Raw genomic sequence first — 20,141 nt, 5'->3', positions numbered from 1 at the left:
AATTGATACGACAGTTCATTGAGTAACAGCATCATTGTTACAAATATTACCAACAAGCTGAGTTATGAACCTGCATTCCGCAAGAGATTTGCTCAACAGATTGTTTTGTCTTTTGCACAGATTTTAGATTATAATGTGGATGTACGAAATCGAATATCGTGCTATCCATCCGAAAAATAATTCAACATTTTATCTATTTTTATTTCATATATTTCTTGTATGGGTACAATTCTAAAACGGACTTTTCTGTGTCAAACAATTTTCTATTACAACACATAGGTGCAATACAACTCGAGTGGGGCTCAATTGAAGTCACAAAGTGTTAGGGTCCTTTGTAACCTTTTTCTATGACACATTAGATTCCCTTTGGAAGAGGCTAGCTCGCTGGCCAATAAGTCTAAGCTCTCGTATGTGTTCTCCCTTGATACCCGAGCGCAGAAAATACCTGCGCTCGTCAAATCGCCTCCGCCTAATAGGATCACCGAAATCAGTCAAGCGGCTCAGATTGCGGCACAGATTGGCCCGCAGATGACAATTCCAGATGCGGAGAGCTTCAATGGGCAGATTATGAAACCGGCTCGACCGTCATGGAAGCCGGAACATTTCGATCTTATAGTGCTGGAGGTATCAAAGTTCTGAAAGAATGAATTTCATTATCTCGAAAATAGAGAAGTTTAATCTGCTTTTTCTTCGAGTTAGCGTTACTTACTTCTTCACTGCTTACTAGAAGGCATTTCGATTTTATATCATTTCTTTTATATAGCGCGTGACGTCCTTGAGCAAAAAGGAACTGCGTACTCGATTTTCTCTATCGGCGGGGTCGTTACGTCCAACGAAAGGGGGTGGACGGACCTGTTTAGGGTGCTGGCATTTCGCCGAGGACTTTTCAGGAGAACAACCGAGTCCGATTGGGTTGTAGAGGCGGGCGAGCGATAAACCTAGCAGCTGACGAACGGATGGAAGATCTTAGGAACGGAGGAATGAGGGGTAAATGAAGGGAACGAAAAGAGGGATGTGAATTCGAGGGTTCCGTGCGTGGAGGTGGAAAGTAATCGGGGCACTCGGCGATTGACAGACCCTCATTCTATACCTAGCGTGTATAGTGTATCTCACTAATGCTTCGAAATTCAAGTGATATACTTTCAATAATCCTTCATTTTCGAAAAATTCCTAAAGTATATGATCATTTAGGAATCTGAAAATTTCTAAGACGCATTTGTGACAATCTGGCCTACTTTTTGCTGCTCCTTTTTATGCAAATATTAGGGTCGATTCCTATTCTATTTCGGAATTAATTACGTCAAACTCTCACATTCATTGTTGTTCTTATTTTACTTTACGGAAAGGTTTTGAATGAGTTAAGTACAGCGCGTAGAAGCGCTTTACGTAAGCCTTGACTGTAATTCAATCAACTTCGTAACAAATCGATCATAATTTTGTTTACAGATACCGGTTCCTTGCTTTCGCATCAACAGGAAACTACATCCGATGGTAATTCCGAACACAATTCTTCTGGAGATGAAGACTCGCAAGTACGATTAAGGCTGAAGCGGAAACTACAACGCAATCGGACTTCGTTTTCCAACGAGCAAATCGATAGTCTCGAGAAAGGTGAGTAAAGTATTTGTTAATGATTCGTCCTAGTAAAAGATTAATTTTCTGTAACCTTTCCGAACCTCAGTATTCCAGAATTTCTCCAAATTTATCTAAAATGACTGTCCTAAGATAAGGAACTCAGATTAGAAAACCTAAGCACCGCGTACTTGTAAGTAATAGATCTTGCAATAATGAGTACTTGTTGCAACCTTGTTTTGTTTCAGAATTCGAGCGGACACATTATCCGGACGTGTTTGCACGGGAGCGCCTCGCCGAGAAGATTGGATTGCCTGAGGCACGTATCCAGGTGAGTGTGAATGTGCGCGTGAATGTGGTGTGCTACCTCCCACTCGTCCTCATCATTCTCAGTCCTCATTCACCATTTTTCCACTCTTTTTGAGCCTCCTACTTGTCTCACTACTGCCTCTTCCTCTTGGTCGACATGAACCAAGCGACCGTTAAACGCGACGACATTCCTTCATTAAGGGTCTGATCTCGTCTGTCGTCCTGCATGGACATAACCCTCGCTCGATACGCCTACTGATGAATTCTGCAATACAATGACTTTCAAAAGAATTGCGGACTGTCTAAAAATATTTCTCATTTTTTAAAATGTTTGGGATTGGCCACACTCTTACTATATGAATGTAATGCAAAGTTGCATACAGGTATCGGAAGGTGAAATTGCAATATGTGTATTGCCATTTCGAAGGATACACTTTACAATAATACTGCAGAATATTTGTGCTTTGATTTTGCCTTGCTCTCACTGTAGCCTATCTAGCGGATAAGTGGTCATCTATTTAAGTGTTATTAAAAAAAAGTCATTCATTGCTATATAAACTCAATTTCTGAGCTGACAGGCCTGGCAGGTAAATAGGGGCATCAATTGCCAAGCGGCGTATTTATGTGCCGGCGTAAAATTGAAAATCATTTATGGGTGAAAATTTAAAAAATCAACACAATTCGCTTCTACAAATTTTGTTAGATAAGGTATTTCGCATTCAAGTAAAATATTTTTTTCTATTAGTCCCAACCCTAATGATGATGGAAAATTAAGATAACCGAGATTGAGGAGAGTACATTGGTTTACAGTAAAAATAAATACTTAAAGTTTTATTCGACTTAATTTCAGATTTAACTTGAATTAAGGAAGTACCTGAATTTAAGTGTGCAAACTATCTTGAATAAAGCACTAACTTTTTTTAAATGAGAAATCAAAATTTTCCTACTGGAATAAAGTAAAATATCCTCCTAAATTTCAATATTCAGTTCTGAGAGTAAGTTGAAGGCAACCTGAAATAACCTGTAAGGCTTTCGTCAACTAAAATAAATGAATATACCTTTCCTGAATTTCAGGTTCGTACTACCTTGCATGACGTTACAGAACGCTGGTGCTACTATACAGCTCGTGGTCATTTACTATTCTAGTCACATCCTACTCCAACACTCCTTGTCGCGTTGGTCAATGTCGGCTATGACACTATGTTTCCATCATTCGAGGAGTTTTCGTTTCACAGATTTAAAAAAGTGCTGCAGCAAAATCAGTTCCAGCTATCAGCCAATATTTGGATTATCAAACACATAAAAGCAATGAAATTATTACAAAACTTTTTACTTCGCAGCGTGAGCGGCCCTTTCAATACATTACGGAACGCAATTGTCTGAAGATTTTGGACCGCACCTACCCGCAATATACCGTTTTTTCAATTTTTCCTGCTTTTCCTGTATTTTCTTACAAGTTTGAACCCAACTTGTATATTTTCTAAAACGAATAACTATTATATAAAAACAGCTGAGGAGTGTCGGTAAGGCGTAGGAAATTCCTGGTTTTTAGTTAGAATATTACCCTTAATTTCAGTTAGGGTAGTGTATTAACTTAAGGTTACACTAGCTTTCAGTATAAATATATTCTTAATTGAAGAGCGAGCACACATGAATTTCAGGTCATGCCTCCCTAAATTTCGAATAGTCTCGACCTAAATTTCAGGAATCTAATTCTCTTAGTTTAATGTTCAGATGTAATTCTTAATTTCAGATTGCCTATGCTTCTTTTTTTTACACCTTAAAATAAGCCGAATTTTCTACTTAAATTAAGTTTTTTCTGCTGCGTGTTTAATTTATTGTTTAAATGATTAATAATAACATTAAGCTAGCGGGATGAAAACGGCCAGTATTTACTCAACATACTAATTTTATTCAAACCATTAGGGAATCAAAATGATGGTGTATGGAATAATATTGAATTGATGGTCATTGATTGTTATATAGTTATATATGGCGGCGTAGTTATGTTTCAGCGTAAAATTTAATATCATTTATGGATGAAAATAAAAAAAATCAACATTATTCGCTTCTATAAATTGTTTTTATTTATTTATTTCACATTCAAGTAAAATATTATTCTCGATTGGTCCTAACCCTAATTATGTTGTTTTCTCGCAACGAGTAAAGTTTAAATAATTAGTGCTCTAGATATTATAGAATGAGTCACGTACTATTAGATCCTATAATTAATCGTTTTTTTTTTTTTTTTAGGTTGTGACATTAAACCAATTTTTTTATCAATCGATCTTTAACCGTTTGATGGTGTTTGGTAGGTATTCTGTTAGCAAATTTAAATAATTTAAACTAATTAAATTGTTATTAATTAATTTAGGGATTAATTAGGGTTAGGACAAAATATTTTACTTCAATGCTAAATACCTTTCCCAACCAAAAATTTTAGAAGAGAATTGTGTTGATTATTTTGTATTTTCGCCCATAAATAATGTTAAACATCCTGCCTAAACATAATTACGCCGCTTGTCACTTGGCGCCATCATTCACTTGTCAATCCTGTTAGCTCCAGTGGTGCCAGTGATGAGAGAACGTGGAGATCTCTGGCATGCGCAGTAGTAATTCCTGTGTATTTCTAGGTTATGTAACCACATCTACCTAACTAAAAATACACATGAATCACTACTGCGCATGTCAGAAATATCCACGATCCCCTATCACGGAGTGGTGCTAACAGACAGCGACTTTTTCAACTGCGCAGGTGTTGCAAAAAAAAGTCCGTTAGCACCACTAGGAACACTAGTGGGCTCATAAATTGAGATTATATATCAATCATTGTCATTAAATTAAATATCATTTAATAACACCATTATTTTGATTTCCTGATGGGCAGGGTCTAAATAAGATAATTTGGGTGAATAAATATTTCTTTCTTTTACATTCAACTAGCGTTCTAAATAACATATTCTTACTAGACGGAGAAAAATTGATGTTTAATTGTAGATGTTCAAAGGGTAAGATACGTCGGCGTGCGCATCGCACAATTAAATTTTACGACTATATATTGGACATATATACAGTAAGGACGTTTACTATGTAGTCATAGGAACAGCGCCGGATTTACAAAGGGGCAGGGTGGGGCTAGAGCCACAGGCCCTAGGGGACCGAGGGGACCCTGACACCAGAAAAGGTCACGTACCTTACAGCAAAATGGGGATTTTTTCTGCCCTTAAGAGGGCCCCTTCGAGGTTTAGCCCCAGGCCCCGAAAAATTTTAATTCGGCACTGCATAGGGAATATAATGATATAACTTTAGCATACATTGCAACCCGTCGTGCATCTGTGGTAATTCAAAAAAGCAGTAAATAGGCGATTTTAATTCAGTTTTTAAATCCCCCGCGCTCGAGATCTTGCACTTATTGGCCAAAAGCTTCGAGTCTCAGATGACGTGCGAAAAAGACGTACAACCTAATTCTGAGAGAAGGTTATGTTCTCCAGGATTCACCACGCATTCCAGATAAATAATGAGGTACGACTTAAAAACAATGTAACACAATATTAGAATATGTTCACAAAAATTCCCGGGACGTGTTTTTTATGGGAAATTTCTCTTAAATATTTGTTTGCGAAATCTTTTTTATTCGTTGAAGTCATTGAAATATTTGAAATCTATAATTAATTTTAAAAATCTTCTAAAATGTTTCGAAACATTTTCAAATCTTTTAGATGTTTTAAAATCTTTGAAATCTGGTGTACTGTAACCTTTTCAAAATCTTTGAAGCCCTTTAAATCTTTTAAAAGTTTAAAAATCTTTGTGAAATTGTTATCAAATATTTAAAATCTGTTATACACGCCTTTATAAAATGATCAAAATCCTTTTAAATATTTTAAAATCTTTGAAACATTTTGAAATCTTTAGTAATGTTTTGTAATATGATGTATACTCAAAAACCGAGTGGTGAAACTCTTGAAAATTCCGTTATATGGCCATAAAGCTGAGTTAATATTGAAGATTCCAGCTAATAATTTTTATAATTTCTAAGTCAAATATCACAAAAAATGTATACTTTAACATTCTATAGTAGCGGAGACGAAATTTTCAAGGACGCTGGACACCCAGCTTATAAGAATAATTCGCCGCTTCTTACCTCTCATCATTTGAATCTCAGATTCATCGTTGCAATTTTTATAATCATACGGATTACAATTTTCGTTGCAGTTAGTCAAAAGCGTTAGATTCCTATATTTAATTCAATAGGTAAAAGAACAGCTTTCATCACTAATTAATTACGTACAACCTGCAGATATTCACTTTATTTAATTAATTAACTTCGAAGTACAAAACGATTTTGACACTTGTCAAACGTCAAGTATAACTCACGTACCGTTACATTAGTAAAAGTCAACTCTAATTTTTAAGAAAGTACTTAATGCACCTCCCGAATGTATTTGTGAAGAATTATAATGTTGTGTTACATTTGAGAATTAGGTTATACCTATATTTTGCGCACGTGTTCTGAGTCTCGAAGTCTTTGTCCAATCAGCGCAAGATCTCGAGCGCGGGAGATTTGGAAACCAAATTAAAATCGCCTATTTAGTACTTTTTTGCATCACACAAATGCAAGACGGGTTGCATTGTATGCTAGCGTTTATAGCATTATATTCCCTATGACTACATAGTAAACGTCCTTACTGTATATATTTTCGATATTACAATTATGGAATATTAAATTTTTTGAACATTTATAAAGAATCAAAATTGCCTATCCTTAATTAAAATTGGATGAGGTTTTTCTGCCTACACGAGGGAATAATAAACTCAAGTTTCAGGTTATATTGACTCTAACAATTCGAACACATTTGACAAAATGTTTATAAATAAAAGTCAAGTTTAAGTAACCTCCTCAAGTATTTAAATACTTTATTTAACACAACCATACATGTAATATCTCAGATATTTCAGTTGAACTTTTTGGATGTTACAGAGTAACATCAAACTTTTTAATATCTACAGATACTAAGTTTAAACATCTAGATTCCTGTCCTAGAGTTAAACATAAAATATGATAACCGTGAACATCATAGATGCTACATTTGAGCATCCATGTTTATTCGTGTATTCAGACAACTAGAGGGCTGAAAAAGATATCCAAACTATTTCTCCCGCGAGCGGGCTAAATAGGCACAACGTAAAATTCATATATCCAGCATAAATTTTGGACGAGTGATAACAAAGTTGAAGGTCAGAGGTCTCGATATATCTATCATTGGAGGACAGTAAAAATAAGTATATTGATTTAATCGTGTGGACGATATGTCGATGAGTCCTATGAGAAAATACGCAACACACCGCGAGAGGTAAAAACTACGCAGCTCGCGCACTCGATATATTAAGTATATGGAAATTTCAATATACTTAGTATAGAGTGCGCGAGGTGCGTAGTTTCTATTTGCTGTCGTGAGTTACGTATTTGCTTTTAGGACCCATCGATATACGATTCTAAACTATGCACAAAATATTTTTCCCTATTTCCGTAGATGAGAATACAGTCTTGCAGAAAGTTAAGAGACGGCTAAGTTACAGATTCCTCAATCGATTGACAGATTAGAAACTTAAATTTTTAAGTTTTTTTCCACCCTAGCGACGCACAACACATAACTTTTATTCGATTGTGCTATAATCGCCACTCACTTCTTCCACGCCTTCTTCACTTCCTTCACTTACTTCTCCTACTAATGAAGGGAAATCAAGATTTCTCCGCGAGAAAGTCATCAATCTAGGAATCGATGACTTTATACCTCTCAACAAGCCTCCGAAGTTGCATCTCCCGCACGGGTATTGGGAAAACCCCCATTTACCTTATCATCGCGATGCGTGCAACGAAGAAGAAATGGTTTGTTTTAAGATGAAAGATATTTGCTTGAAAATTGACGGAAAGAACCCAGGGTTTTACATCAGAGGTACAATCACTGCATTCTAAGAGAATCAACATCTGAGTGTACAGTGCTAAAAGTTCTGTACCTAACGCATTTTTAAACTAAATTTTGACATCATTGTTGTATGCAATTTCCACAAACATTATAAAAAACTACTGGATTTTACCAAGTGTTAGGCAAACAAATACGACTCCTCTTCGATCCTCTAACAATGGCTTAATCGGGCAACCAAATCAAGCAAAAATTTAAAAGACCCTTATTTTACGTCAGGAGACTATTCTAATATAAGAACATATTAAGATATTCTTCTATTTATTTCCATAGTATGCAAGTTTTTATCAGATGTCTGGCCCCTTGATATTTCTAACAAGATAATGGAACAGGTTTCCTGATGTGCAAGATTTCTTAGTCACAGTATGTAAATTGACGTTGATAAGGGATTGCACTCTGTACATACCTCAGCGGCTCATCGCCATGTAAGTTTACAACTGAGAGTGGTGCGAAATCTCGGTGTCAGAGTATTATTTTAATTAATACTGTCGGCCGAGCTATGGTGTTACATATGGCTGTAGAAGCTAATATGTACGCAGCCTTGTCGGACATTGTTTGGCCGTAGGTAGCAAGCGGCGTTGATGGTTTACGCGGTGGTATCAGGGGTAGCGAAGTGGCCAGACAGAGTTTGGGTCGGGCGCAGCGTTATGTGGACATACAAACAGTGCAAGACCATGTTGACGCATGTTTTCAAGCTTCGTTGGCTGGTATTGATCTTGCTAAGTGCAGGAAACCGGGAGTGAGCGAGAGACAGAGAGAGGGTAGTTCCTCTCTTTCACTCCGATAAGCGCCCTCTCTCCCTCTCCCTCTGTTAGACGAATGGTCGAACCGATAGTAGCACAGTACTGATGCTGTATAGTGTACGTTATGTTGTGGCACAGCCGGTACATCGTGGAACGTCAAGGCGCGATATAGCCCCGGCTTGGTTGAGTCGATTCATGAGGGATCGAGTGTAAGGCCTAAGAGGGAGTTCGGACGCAACCATGGCAACGTAGCGTCCCCTGGGAGGTTGCCCTCTGATTGGCCGTTCTCGCTTTTCTACCTATACACCTACTTGCTCAATTCTCTCCGCCGCTTGTCCCGCACACCATGGGCTCGATTATCTTTTCACATCTCTCACGCAATGGCGAACACAATCTCAAAAAGTTACTTCGCTGAAATTTCAACACGAAATTTACAAGATCCCGCGCCACAGTTTCTATGTTTATAGATCTTGGCATCCTTTGCCGAAGGTTATACCTCTTTTTGCATGGAAGATTGAATGCTGGCTACTGTGGAAAGCATTTTCATAATAATTTTTGGTTGAAGGAGAGAGGCTAGATTAGATGGTAGCAGTCCGCCGACCCGCCCCGCCGTTTATAGAATTAAGTTAATTGAAACTCTTTTATCTAGGACGGACATTTTCTCAAGGGTTTGTACGCTATGGTCTATAGGTATATGTCTGAATTATCGACCTTGGATCCAAAATTCACTTATCGAACATTTTTTGATACAGGAAAATAATATTGGCCTTTCAAATGCCACATAAATATTGTATATTGAAACTTGGAAGTCCGACCAATCGAACCAATACAGACCCAAGTTCAACACCGGTTCACTTTCATTGCACGTTTAACAGAGCGGAAAACAGCAAGCATAAAAAGAAGCAAACAGCTATCCACATCGATTTATGGATCAGGCACAGTGTCCGGAAAAGAAAAGAGAAGAGGTTCAGACCGATATATCTGAACGAAGGAATTTTCTTATTATATGAACAGATCTTAGGATTCGTGACCTTACAACAAAGACCATTATAACTTCTGATGTAGAAATTATATGTCAACTATATTGATTACTTAATCGCATTTTGGTTTTTATTTTTATCAGTTTGGAAAATTCAAAGAGGTAGCGAGAAAATATGATGTGCAAAAGGGAAGTTGAAGTAGGTGAAAGAATTAAGAGCGAAAGCGTGCAAGAGTAACTCAATTTCTCGTCTCACAACTGCTCAATTGCAATTAACAAACTGCACGAGAAGCTCGGCCGAGCTTTAGTGAGAGGAAAACATTTTTTGAGAGGTACTAAGGTGGGTATGAGTGTAGAGTTGGAGTGTCAAAGAGGGAAATTGAGATTCAAATCATTTGAAATACATGGAAACGCGGGACTGAAAATGTGGGAAATTAAGACCGAAAGAAATGAACTAACGAGAGAAAAAAGTAGAGAAATGTTAGATCGGTGAATGAGTATGAGTAAAACCGAATGAAGCAGAATAATTTTTTTTCAACTCATTAGTGTTAATAACGTAAGGAGTCCACCTACGAATGTGTTGGTATGAGTGTCGTTACTTGAATTTTTTTAATGTTCTTAATGATAACAATGGTATTAATTCTGGTTACAGGTTTGGTTCAGCAACCGGAGGGCGAAATGGCGTCGGGAGGAAAAGCTACGCAATCAACGAAGGGCAGCAGTAGATCAGGTGGTTGGTGGTGGTACCGGCGGAGGTAGTACGGGATCGGCGCCCCCCGCTGCTACTCCCGCGACGCCTAGATTACCCTTAAATGCTGGATTCAATGCCATGTATTCTTCCATTCCACAACCTATTGCCACCATGCCCGACACCTACAGGTAAATAAGAAAGACCCTCAAAATATCAAAATAATAGTAAAAGACGATGCGGTCTTTTGATTTCCTCTGAATTGGTAAAGTTTTGATTCAGCTTTCGATTTGATTTCGTTAGGTACTCCTCCATTCCACAGCCGATTGCCACTCTGCCCGACTCTTACAGGTAACACAACAAGAAAAGAAATTTAAAAAGCGACCGCCTTTTGGTTTCATACATACAAATACGTATAGTTTACATATAATTATTTGCAGAATGCACAATCTTCTCAACGGTGTTGCTACAAACGGAAGCACAATAATTTTTTCAATTCACTAAAAAAAAGTCTATTCTTGAATGTCAGAAACCGGATGTTAAGAATCAAAATAATTTTAGTTCGAAGTTAACGTGGAAAAGATTTTAGTTCAATTTCAGCCGAGTGTTTTAAAGCGGCTAGGGAACTTAAGAAATCGTTTCCGTTACTTCGAAGGAAGCATACTTAGATTCTTAGCACCCATTTTCCTCCATATATGCAGTTTTAAAAAGTTATAGAAACTTAAAAATTTTCTCTTAATTCTTTAATTTGACTTGATTCTCTCTTTCATTTAAAATAAGTACTTGAAGACAAGAGTTCTGAAGAGGTTTCTGTAAATTTATTGTTTCAGTTCAATGTCGAGCAGTTTGGGCGGTTCAATGGGTGGTAGCTGTCTTCAACAAAGGGCCGAGGGTTATCCAGCATACGTTTTTCACGAGCCTCTACATTCACTTACGCAATCTTACTCGCATGCTCATAGTGCTGCCACGCATTCGCAACCCCATCGCGGAATACCAACCTCCCATGGCGGAACCCCCGCCACACCGGGGGGTCAGCCTGCAGGACCTGGCGGAGCGCCCTATCAACCCACGACCTCAACCGCAACCGGTGAGTCCCCCATACATAGTTATTCCTGGCATTCAGCTTTGTTCGACACCCTTTAGGACTTGTAATCCAACTCCGGAAGGGCCTGAATTAATTTTTAATTGAACGTCACGTAACAGAGAAGTGTGTTCTTTCCAGAAAGTGTCTGAATTATTCTTAAACAAAAAATCAGATTGAGCAATTGGAGTTATTTTCTGTGAAGGTTGAATTTTCCTTAACGACATTTAAATAAAATTCTGGTATATCGGGAAGTACACATAAGCAGTATTCCATTCAATTTCGGAACAGATATAAATTTATCAACGGGAATAAAAGCGATATCTGATGAGGCTTAATTAGATCACATGGTCATTGTTGAGAGGAATTTAAATGCAGTGCTAACGTAAATACGATATACAATTGCTGTGTAATATGCATGACTATACAGCTTATAGAAAACCATGTTTCGTTTGCATATTATAGCTGCGGATGAAAACAGGTGGGCCATTATAAAGAGAGTTAAAAAGAGAAGAGAAATCGTACTGTGAATGAGGCCAAAATAGAGAGTGCATCAAGCCAAATGAGAATTGGGTTGTTGAAAAGTTTGTTCCTGTCGAACAGAAGCTTTACAAAGCACATTTATTTGATAGTTGAAATCAGCGTGCTTTCACAATTCGACACTTCGCTTCGGGGTTGTACAAAACTTAATTTCCTCTTTGAATCAGTATTCACGAATGAGTAGGGGGTGAAAATGAAAAAGGTTTGAAGCACTTCATAAGTACAAAAAATAAAGGTTCGGATTCAGTGTAAATGACTGCACAGAAATGCAGTAGCATATTTCGCATTATATTATTTGTAATTTCAGCTTTAATTACATATAAGGTTAGAAGTATTTACGAGGTTTTGTGATTATTATGTTATTATGGTTGGCAGCATCTTTTCTAAAGATTTGTTATTACATCATTAGTGTTCAAAGTTGATCACTTCTTGCAAAAGACGAAAATCCCACTGTTTAATTCTAAAGCCAAAAATGGTCCTCCATTGGCGACGGAAGATGCATGAATGAAAAATAAAAAAATAAAATAAAAACGAGGAAGATTATCCATGAACCACTTTGCACGCAATCTACATAGAGACCGACTATGTGAGAAGCATATAGGATGGTCGGGGGTTGAATTGTAAAAGGATTTTAAAACAAATCTCACATGGCGCCGCGGGCTGAATCGAAAAACGACGGAACGCAACGAAGGCAGGGGTGAATATTTGGTGGTTTTCTCCATTCCTCTGAAGCAGAGTCCGTTGAATTTCCCATTTTCACGATTCTCGCACCCTCCTTCTGCTGTATCTGTCTTCCCTCTAGCCTCCTTCCTTTCCCTCATCCATCGTTCCTCCCTTTTAACAGGGCTGTAAGCAGATTCCCTCGGTGAGGCGATCTCTAAAAATGAGAACAAATTCGTAATAAAGTCCAGAAATAATGTTTTATTGAAAGGATCCCGTACAGATTGCTAAAATTCAATTGCATAGTTATTCAATTGTGTCAAAAAACAGTCCCGCTAAAACTAACTTTGGAGAAAAATGCTTGACTTAAACTGATGGAGAAATCACCGTTAAACGAACACTGGATGAGAAATGTGATTAAGAAAAAAGGTGCAATATCATGAAAACGAAGTAGTAGTGCACGGAATTTTAACAATTTGGGAACAAAAAAAAAAGACCAGAACCTTCTGATTAGTCGATCTAGATCCGTTATCAACAAATGTGTCATCATGGACCTGTGTTTTTCTATCTCTTTTTTTAGGCCTAAATATTTTTAAAGAAATGAATGCTACAGCGATGCATACGAAATACGTTTGATAACTTTAACTGTATGTTCTAGTAGAATGAGGCTCCAAGGCCTGGCGGTTCTGAAAACTGGCTTTGCAACAAGTTTGGTTTCTCAGAAACAGGACTCAAATATAACAGTTCCCTGCCAAAAAATAACATTATTAATATTTGTAGGCATGATTCGAACGTTTACAAAAATTCCCTTCCCAGTCAGCTGAATTATTTGGAATAATTTTTATTAATTTATTCAAGAGCGGTTAGTACGGCGCCCCCTTTTAGGAGTGCCAATTGGGTTGAACCCGCTTATGAAAGAATCGAGAGAGAAAAACTTTGGACTATAATCCCGTAAGGGAGTGACCCTGATAATCCGAGGGGGTTGAACCACGATGCCTCTCTCCCCTAAATACAGACCTGGTCTCCCTCCAAAGCTACGGAGAGCGACCATCCTCCCCCTTCTTTCTCATCCTATCTCTCTTGATACAGGGGTGAACGGGGGATGTGGATGGGTTGGGTCTCGCCTCGGCTGGGCGAGCGCTCAATAACGTGCGAACCCAAAGGGGAGGAAATAGGGGGCACACACAGCCTCTACTTCGTACACAAACACGAATATTCTCGCTGAACGTGTTATATCTTCCAGCAAAAGTTATAACTATATGAGAGCACACGAACAAAAGCGATTTCCTTCTAAGGTGAACGTGAACCAACGTGTCGAGTTATCTATCATAATCGCTTTAAGCGAGGTACACTTGCAACAGAACCTTCACTCCCTTGTTAGAGGACAGTCGAATTATAAGAGAACCAGAGAGGTGGGATTTAACAAGAGATATATAAAAAGTTACTCATGGAATTGTGCGAGGAACCAGAATTTGCATATTTCCCCAGAAAATAAGATATTTTTTTTCTCTCTGATTCTAAAAGAGGAAAATTAATTTTAGAAGGTATTTAGGGATGTGAAGTTCGTAATTTCGACATTAATAACATGCAAATATCGGAAATGTAGGGAATTATTTATCAATAAATTTATTTATTTATTTATTTATCAATAAAATCAACTGTTTTTAGAATTTTTTTTTTAAGTAATCGATTATTCTGTTTACAGTTTCTAATGTTCACTAACCTCATATAGACTTATGTCGAAATATGAAAATTAATAACGTGGATGTGGTAAAGATTCCTCTTGTGAAAAAAGAGAAGATTAATTCACGGTTATAATCGCATCTGTTTTGTCAGTAATTTTATTTTGCTTAACAGTAACAAATTAAAAAAAAATTTAAACAAAATAACAATTTGTTCCCAGGCAGAAATATTATGTATAGTTTATATATAGTGTAAAGTTTTATATATAATATTCATTTTTTTTATACAAGAAAATGTATGAAAAGAATGAATATTATATATAATATTCCACACTATGTATAAACTATACATAATATTTCCGCCTGGTTTAAAAGTGCCCTAATTTCGAAAAATTTAAATAGTTCCCGGGAATTGTTGATATTGCTGGACGCTTTTCCACCATTTCGGAAAATTTACATCCCTATGTGTATTAATCCTGAGTTTAACAAATTGCAAAGCAGTTCTATCATTGAGTGTAGATCTGGTCACTCCTGACATTTAGTTCTATTTTGTTTCTATACTTCGTAATTTAGTTTGAAATATTTTCATTTTATATTTTTAATGTACGATTTAGTGTCCTTATTAAGACTAAATTGAACTATGCATTCATTAAATGTGATTCAGAATTCAATTTTTTGCATATATGTCAAGTTTTCAAATAGGAATTCACAGATATAATATGTCAATTTACTTTCTAAACAATTTATTGTACATAAACCATTAAAATTGGCATTGGGTTTGTTTCTTCTCAGTTTCTTAAAGTTTTTTTTCGTTGTTTTGCTTTGAAATTTTGTTTGAAAAAAGTAGTACATAGATTTAATGTACTTTTTAACCCCGAAACCGATTTTGGAGAAAAAGTTATACCCAAATAAACTCTAACTTCATTCAAAATCAACGAGGGGTTCTAATTGCCTTTTTCAATTCAACAAAAAAGTCAAAAAAAAGTTTACAGTTCCACCAAGGGAATTAAAGGGAATTCGTGAAAATTACAGATATTTCACGAGAAATTTAGAGAATTTAAAAGAATTCTTGTAAGTTTAATTATTTTCGCATGAATACAAACGAATTTATGAGTATTTAAGTAAATTCAAACAAATATATCCAATTTCAGTCAATTCAAATAAATTTCAGAGAATTAATAATAATTAACGTAATTGTCCGTAGATTGAAGAGAATTTAGCAGATGTCAAGTGTATTCCACTAAATTCCAGGGGAATATATTATATGATAAATTTTTTAATTTGTAAAATACGATATATCAAATTTCAGCGAATTTAAACCAATCCACATAAATTCAAGTAGATTTCAGGAAATTCAAAAAAGTCAAGTCAATTCTTGTACATGACAGAGATTTCAAAACAATTCAGGTAAATTTCACTAGATTTTAAATAATTTAAAATAAATTTGGGAGAATTAAAAATAATTTGAATACTCTAATCCGCTTTGAATAAGCATAAACTTCAAAATTGGCAACTTTGAAAAAAGAATAACTTCTCTGACGACTGTTGTTCGACTTTTGAAAGGGTTACAGTTAGAAATTTAGAAAAGAGTGAAAAAAGTTTCACCTTTTTATGTTTTAACAAGAGAAGGAAATAACACTCATTTCATTTATAAAAATGTAGTATTTAGCTAAAGATACCAGTGTTCAAAATCTTCTTGTTGCGCTTCGAAATGACGAATTACAATAATCAACAAAAATGACCTATCTCCTCGCTGAATGCTACATAATATTCCCGAAGTATTCTTTAAACGGGAAGGGGAAGAGGATAACTCAAATTGGATAGAATATTGTATTGTCGTTGGACAAACCTATGTATGCAATGTTTCACAAGTCGATTGGATATGTGGAAGAGTGTCGAGATGGGTATGCAAAATTTCACCCCGCCATACATACATATTCAAAAATCAAATCAAACAAAAGCTTCTGAAAAGGTAATAGAAATAGGGAATCTCGACTGACATGATGTATTCATAAGTTGTTTTTGTTCAAAATTCTAATAGTAGATTATTCACCAAGACTGAAAAGTAGGACTTCTTACGCCGAGTGATTTTTTTTTAGTATCAATTGTAGGCGAGCAAACATTAGCTGAAGGAGAGTACTGAAAAAATACACGAGTTGTAAAAAGTCCCTTACTCCTTGGTGCCTGCGATATTTTTTATGACAAATACATGACTACAGACAGGATTGAAATACAAGCGCGGTTTCTGTTAATAACTAAATTCTAGTAGAGGAATTTAGGAAATTTTCAGATACTATAAATTAACAGCATTTTTTCTCATTTTGACAATTGAAGGTAGTTTAGTAAATTATAACTTATAAATTTATCATACATTCCCGAAATTTTCGAAAGTTTTTGGATGCTGTATATATCCGACCACGGCGCAACACGGAGACAAATTACATGCTGTTGCTTTATAATAAAAAAAATCAGAATTATTGGAACACTTAAAGCCTACTTATTCACATTCAAAATAATTCACTATTTTATCATTTTTGCAAAGAAATTAATAAAATGAGACGATACTCTCTTAAACTGAACCAGTAAAATAAATATTAGTTGAATCAGTATTTTGAGTTATTACTGGTATACCAGTGATTTTTCTACTGTGACTGGGTGAACTAGTTAGTGAATCAACTGATGCAACGTTACTGTACCAGTGACACGAAATGATAGATTTAACCAGTGATATAGCGTTCCAGGCGACCAAGACATGAATCTCCATTCCAGTCGTCCGATCCACGCAAAGGCACACAGGAGAGTATATGTTTATTGTGTACATGTTTTAACAATTGGGGGGGGGGGGTAGGTGAAACGAGGACTAGTCTTCCTCCTGGCTACGGCCGTAGATCCGCGCGTGTCGCGTGATTGCATTTAGCGAGACAACGTGTTACTTAAAACAGTCGAAAATTGACTTTAATGTATACTAATTAGTTATGTTTCTGTTAGAAACATTTTGGGAAACCACTAAAATAGGTTATAGATAATAGATTATAAGTTCGACTTTGAGCGACACGAAACGCTGACAGAGTGACAAGCCCTCCCACAGTTAGGCGAAATATATTATATCCTATTATATTGCCATCCGGACCTCATTTAATGTTGTGGGAATAAAGTGTTGTTTTTAAAAGATTCGTACAAAACTAATAAATGATAAGTGTCATACCTAATCAGCTGAAGAATAGCAATACTCAAAAATGATACTGAATGAATCAGTGAGCGTGACTAATTAATCCAGTGACGGAATTCCACTGATTCAACCAGTGAAATCTCACTGATTGCCAATGACACACTTCTGGCTGTTTCAACCACTGAGATTTTACTGCAAATCAGTGAGACTTCACTGGTTCATTTTAAGAGAATAATTTCTATCATTTCTTTTCGTATGGCCAAAGTCACGTCTATTTAAATTCCACTCGTGGACTGTTTAAAAACACCTCCAAAATAACTACGTGATCAAACGAATTGACCTACATTTTTACGTGAATAATATGCATGGATGAATATATCTATCAATAAAAAAATATAGGATTAAGTATATTCTTATAACGTAGTACGTTAAGACAAATGAAAAACATTAAATATTTTTAAAAATTGACAAAACTACATGAAGCATAATACCTCTGATTTTCTGTTTCAGGTGTGATATCGGCAGGTGTTTCGGTGCCCGTGCAGATTCCCTCTCAAACTCAAGATCTCACGGGTAATTACTGGCCGAGGCTTCAGTGATCCCAGCTCTTCGGGTTCCCGCCGACGAGTTTGCTCGTTGGCCAGGAGAGCCCGCCACCGCCACCTCCGGCACCATCGGCTGTGTCTCGGCCGCTCCTCGCGTCTCTCGGGTTTCCCACACAAGCTAACAACACCCCCGCTACCACACCGGTGCACAACTCTGACACCAGTGAGTGAATCAACCAACGAAAAGATCTACCACTTAACTACTATACAAGCCTTCCTTCGCTACCTACTAACTCTATTACGACCCAAAGATTTCACAAATTACATATATACTTTACGCCCCACGAATAGAAGATTGAATTTTAAATAGGGTTGGGTTTTGGTACCAATGGTCGTCCAAGATTGAGTTGTCCGCCAAAGTTTTTTTATTGCAAAAATAACTAGGATAAAAAATGCCCAATCACAGAAAAAAGAAAGTGTAATCCTTAGCCTGACTTTAGAGTAATCCTTACCTGCAACAAAAATTAACTTCATCGGATATGGTTACAATGTAAACTTTATTGTATCTTATTTTGTTTCAATGCGAAGAAATTCAACATGGCCAACTTGTAAATAACCCGCAAAAATGCTCTTGTGGTTTTCTGTGGCGCGGGAGCAGAAAGAAGTCAATTAAGAAGTTAATTTATTCAAATGGACTTAGGTTAGCGGACGAATATTGGTACCAATATCTTATCTTGGTTCGAGGTCCACCATTTTGCAGTGTCTTCAAATAATTATGAAATATAACAACTATTCCCGTATAAAAATCGATAATGTTGTGGTTTTGCACTTTTTATTGAGTCGTTTCCAATTGTGATACTAGACAAGAAATTCCTAAAAGACCAAAACATTTCTGTAGAAATCTCATAACGCATGACAACCCGGGTCACGCAGGGTAATTCTAACGTCAGATATTCACTCGAAACCATTTTATACTTGTTCGGATTAAGACTTAGGTCCACAATCGCGAGTTACTTCAGGTGTGTACAATTACCATTTGTAAATTTAAAATGTGCAATGTTAAAATTTGCAACTAATTTAACTTTTTTCCGCGCGCCTGAAATGAGTTGTTCCTTGAAAGCCCAACGTCCACTTGACGATCCAAGCAAGCCAAGGAGCTCTTTTACCGAGTCCAGAATAATTTGTACAAAAATTTTAATTTAAGTTTCTATAATTTTGTTTGTAATATTCGAAATAAGGAGAAGAGATTAATAAAATGTGATTAATGAAAACTAAGTGCGTATACCAACTCGATATGCATCCTATCCTTATAGGATTTTTTTGTATACGACACCGTTACCATCAAAAGTAAGTTACAGATATTGCCATGTGAACAATATTTTTAGCTTGAAGCGTAAACGATAATTTTATTGGGAAAGTGTACGGATTTTTTAACTTTAATTTAAAAAAGTATAAATTTCAGTAATTTCAAAGTTTAAACTATTGAAATCTTGTGAATTAAGAACAGTACATTATTTTTGCCCACTTCATTTTATTTGATTAATATAATGGATTTCACTATTATGAAGAACATAACAAACAACAGATTTGTTCTGGAATGATAAACTTATCGATGATTTTCAAACAATTGTTTAATCAAAGTGAATGTTGGATATAACATAATTTTACAGAAAAAAAATTCGAAATTTTGAAAAATACCAAAATTATAATTACCAAGATAAAAAATGTCTGAATTTTAAATTTATCGTAAAAATAAAATGATGGAAATTTTTATTAATGAAACTGAAATATTTCGAACGTAAAAGACAAGGAAAGTAGAAAGATTACCGAAATTTTAAAACCCGAATTTTCAAAATCCTGAAATTTAAAATTGCGAAAATTAGTAAATTCTCGAATTGAGTACCTTAAGTACATTACACAAATTCTAAATTCCCAAAATTAGTAAATTACAGAACTTTGTAAACTATGGAAATCCCTCCTCCCAGTTTGAATATTCTGGTTGTATTAGAATCGAATTAATTACAAAAGAATTCGAAGGTATTCAACATAATTCAGTGTAATTACAGGGAATTAAAAAAATCCTATTTAATTCAATTAAAGATGAAATAATTAAAAGAAATACTATAGAAATTCATTCAATTTAAGAGAATTTCAATAAATTGGACAGAATTAAATTGAGTTCAAGAGAGATT

The 20,141-nt window shown here is 36.0% G+C and overlaps 1 protein-coding gene across 1 annotated transcript in view; it reads left to right on the top strand.

Moving 5' to 3' along the window:
• The window catches only part of LOC117173654 (paired box protein Pax-6-like), a 36,317-nt gene extending 18,255 nt beyond the window's left edge, over positions 1-18,062 (top strand). The window contains exons 5-10 of the mRNA XM_033362294.1: positions 1,447-1,611; positions 1,821-1,903; positions 10,237-10,463; positions 10,576-10,623; positions 11,103-11,359; positions 17,915-18,062. Of these exons, the coding sequence (XP_033218185.1) occupies positions 1,447-1,611; positions 1,821-1,903; positions 10,237-10,463; positions 10,576-10,623; positions 11,103-11,359; positions 17,915-18,003 (869 nt within the window). The 3' untranslated portion in view covers positions 18,004-18,062. The remainder of the gene's footprint in view (positions 1-1,446; positions 1,612-1,820; positions 1,904-10,236; positions 10,464-10,575; positions 10,624-11,102; positions 11,360-17,914) is intronic.
• The last annotated feature ends 2,079 nt before the right edge of the window (positions 18,063-20,141 follow it).

Source organism: Belonocnema kinseyi, chromosome 5, assembly GCF_010883055.1.
Source record: "Belonocnema kinseyi isolate 2016_QV_RU_SX_M_011 chromosome 5, B_treatae_v1, whole genome shotgun sequence".
In the NCBI taxonomy this organism is placed as follows: domain Eukaryota; kingdom Metazoa; phylum Arthropoda; class Insecta; order Hymenoptera; family Cynipidae; genus Belonocnema; species Belonocnema kinseyi.
This window is presented reverse-complemented; position numbering and strand designations above follow the sequence as displayed.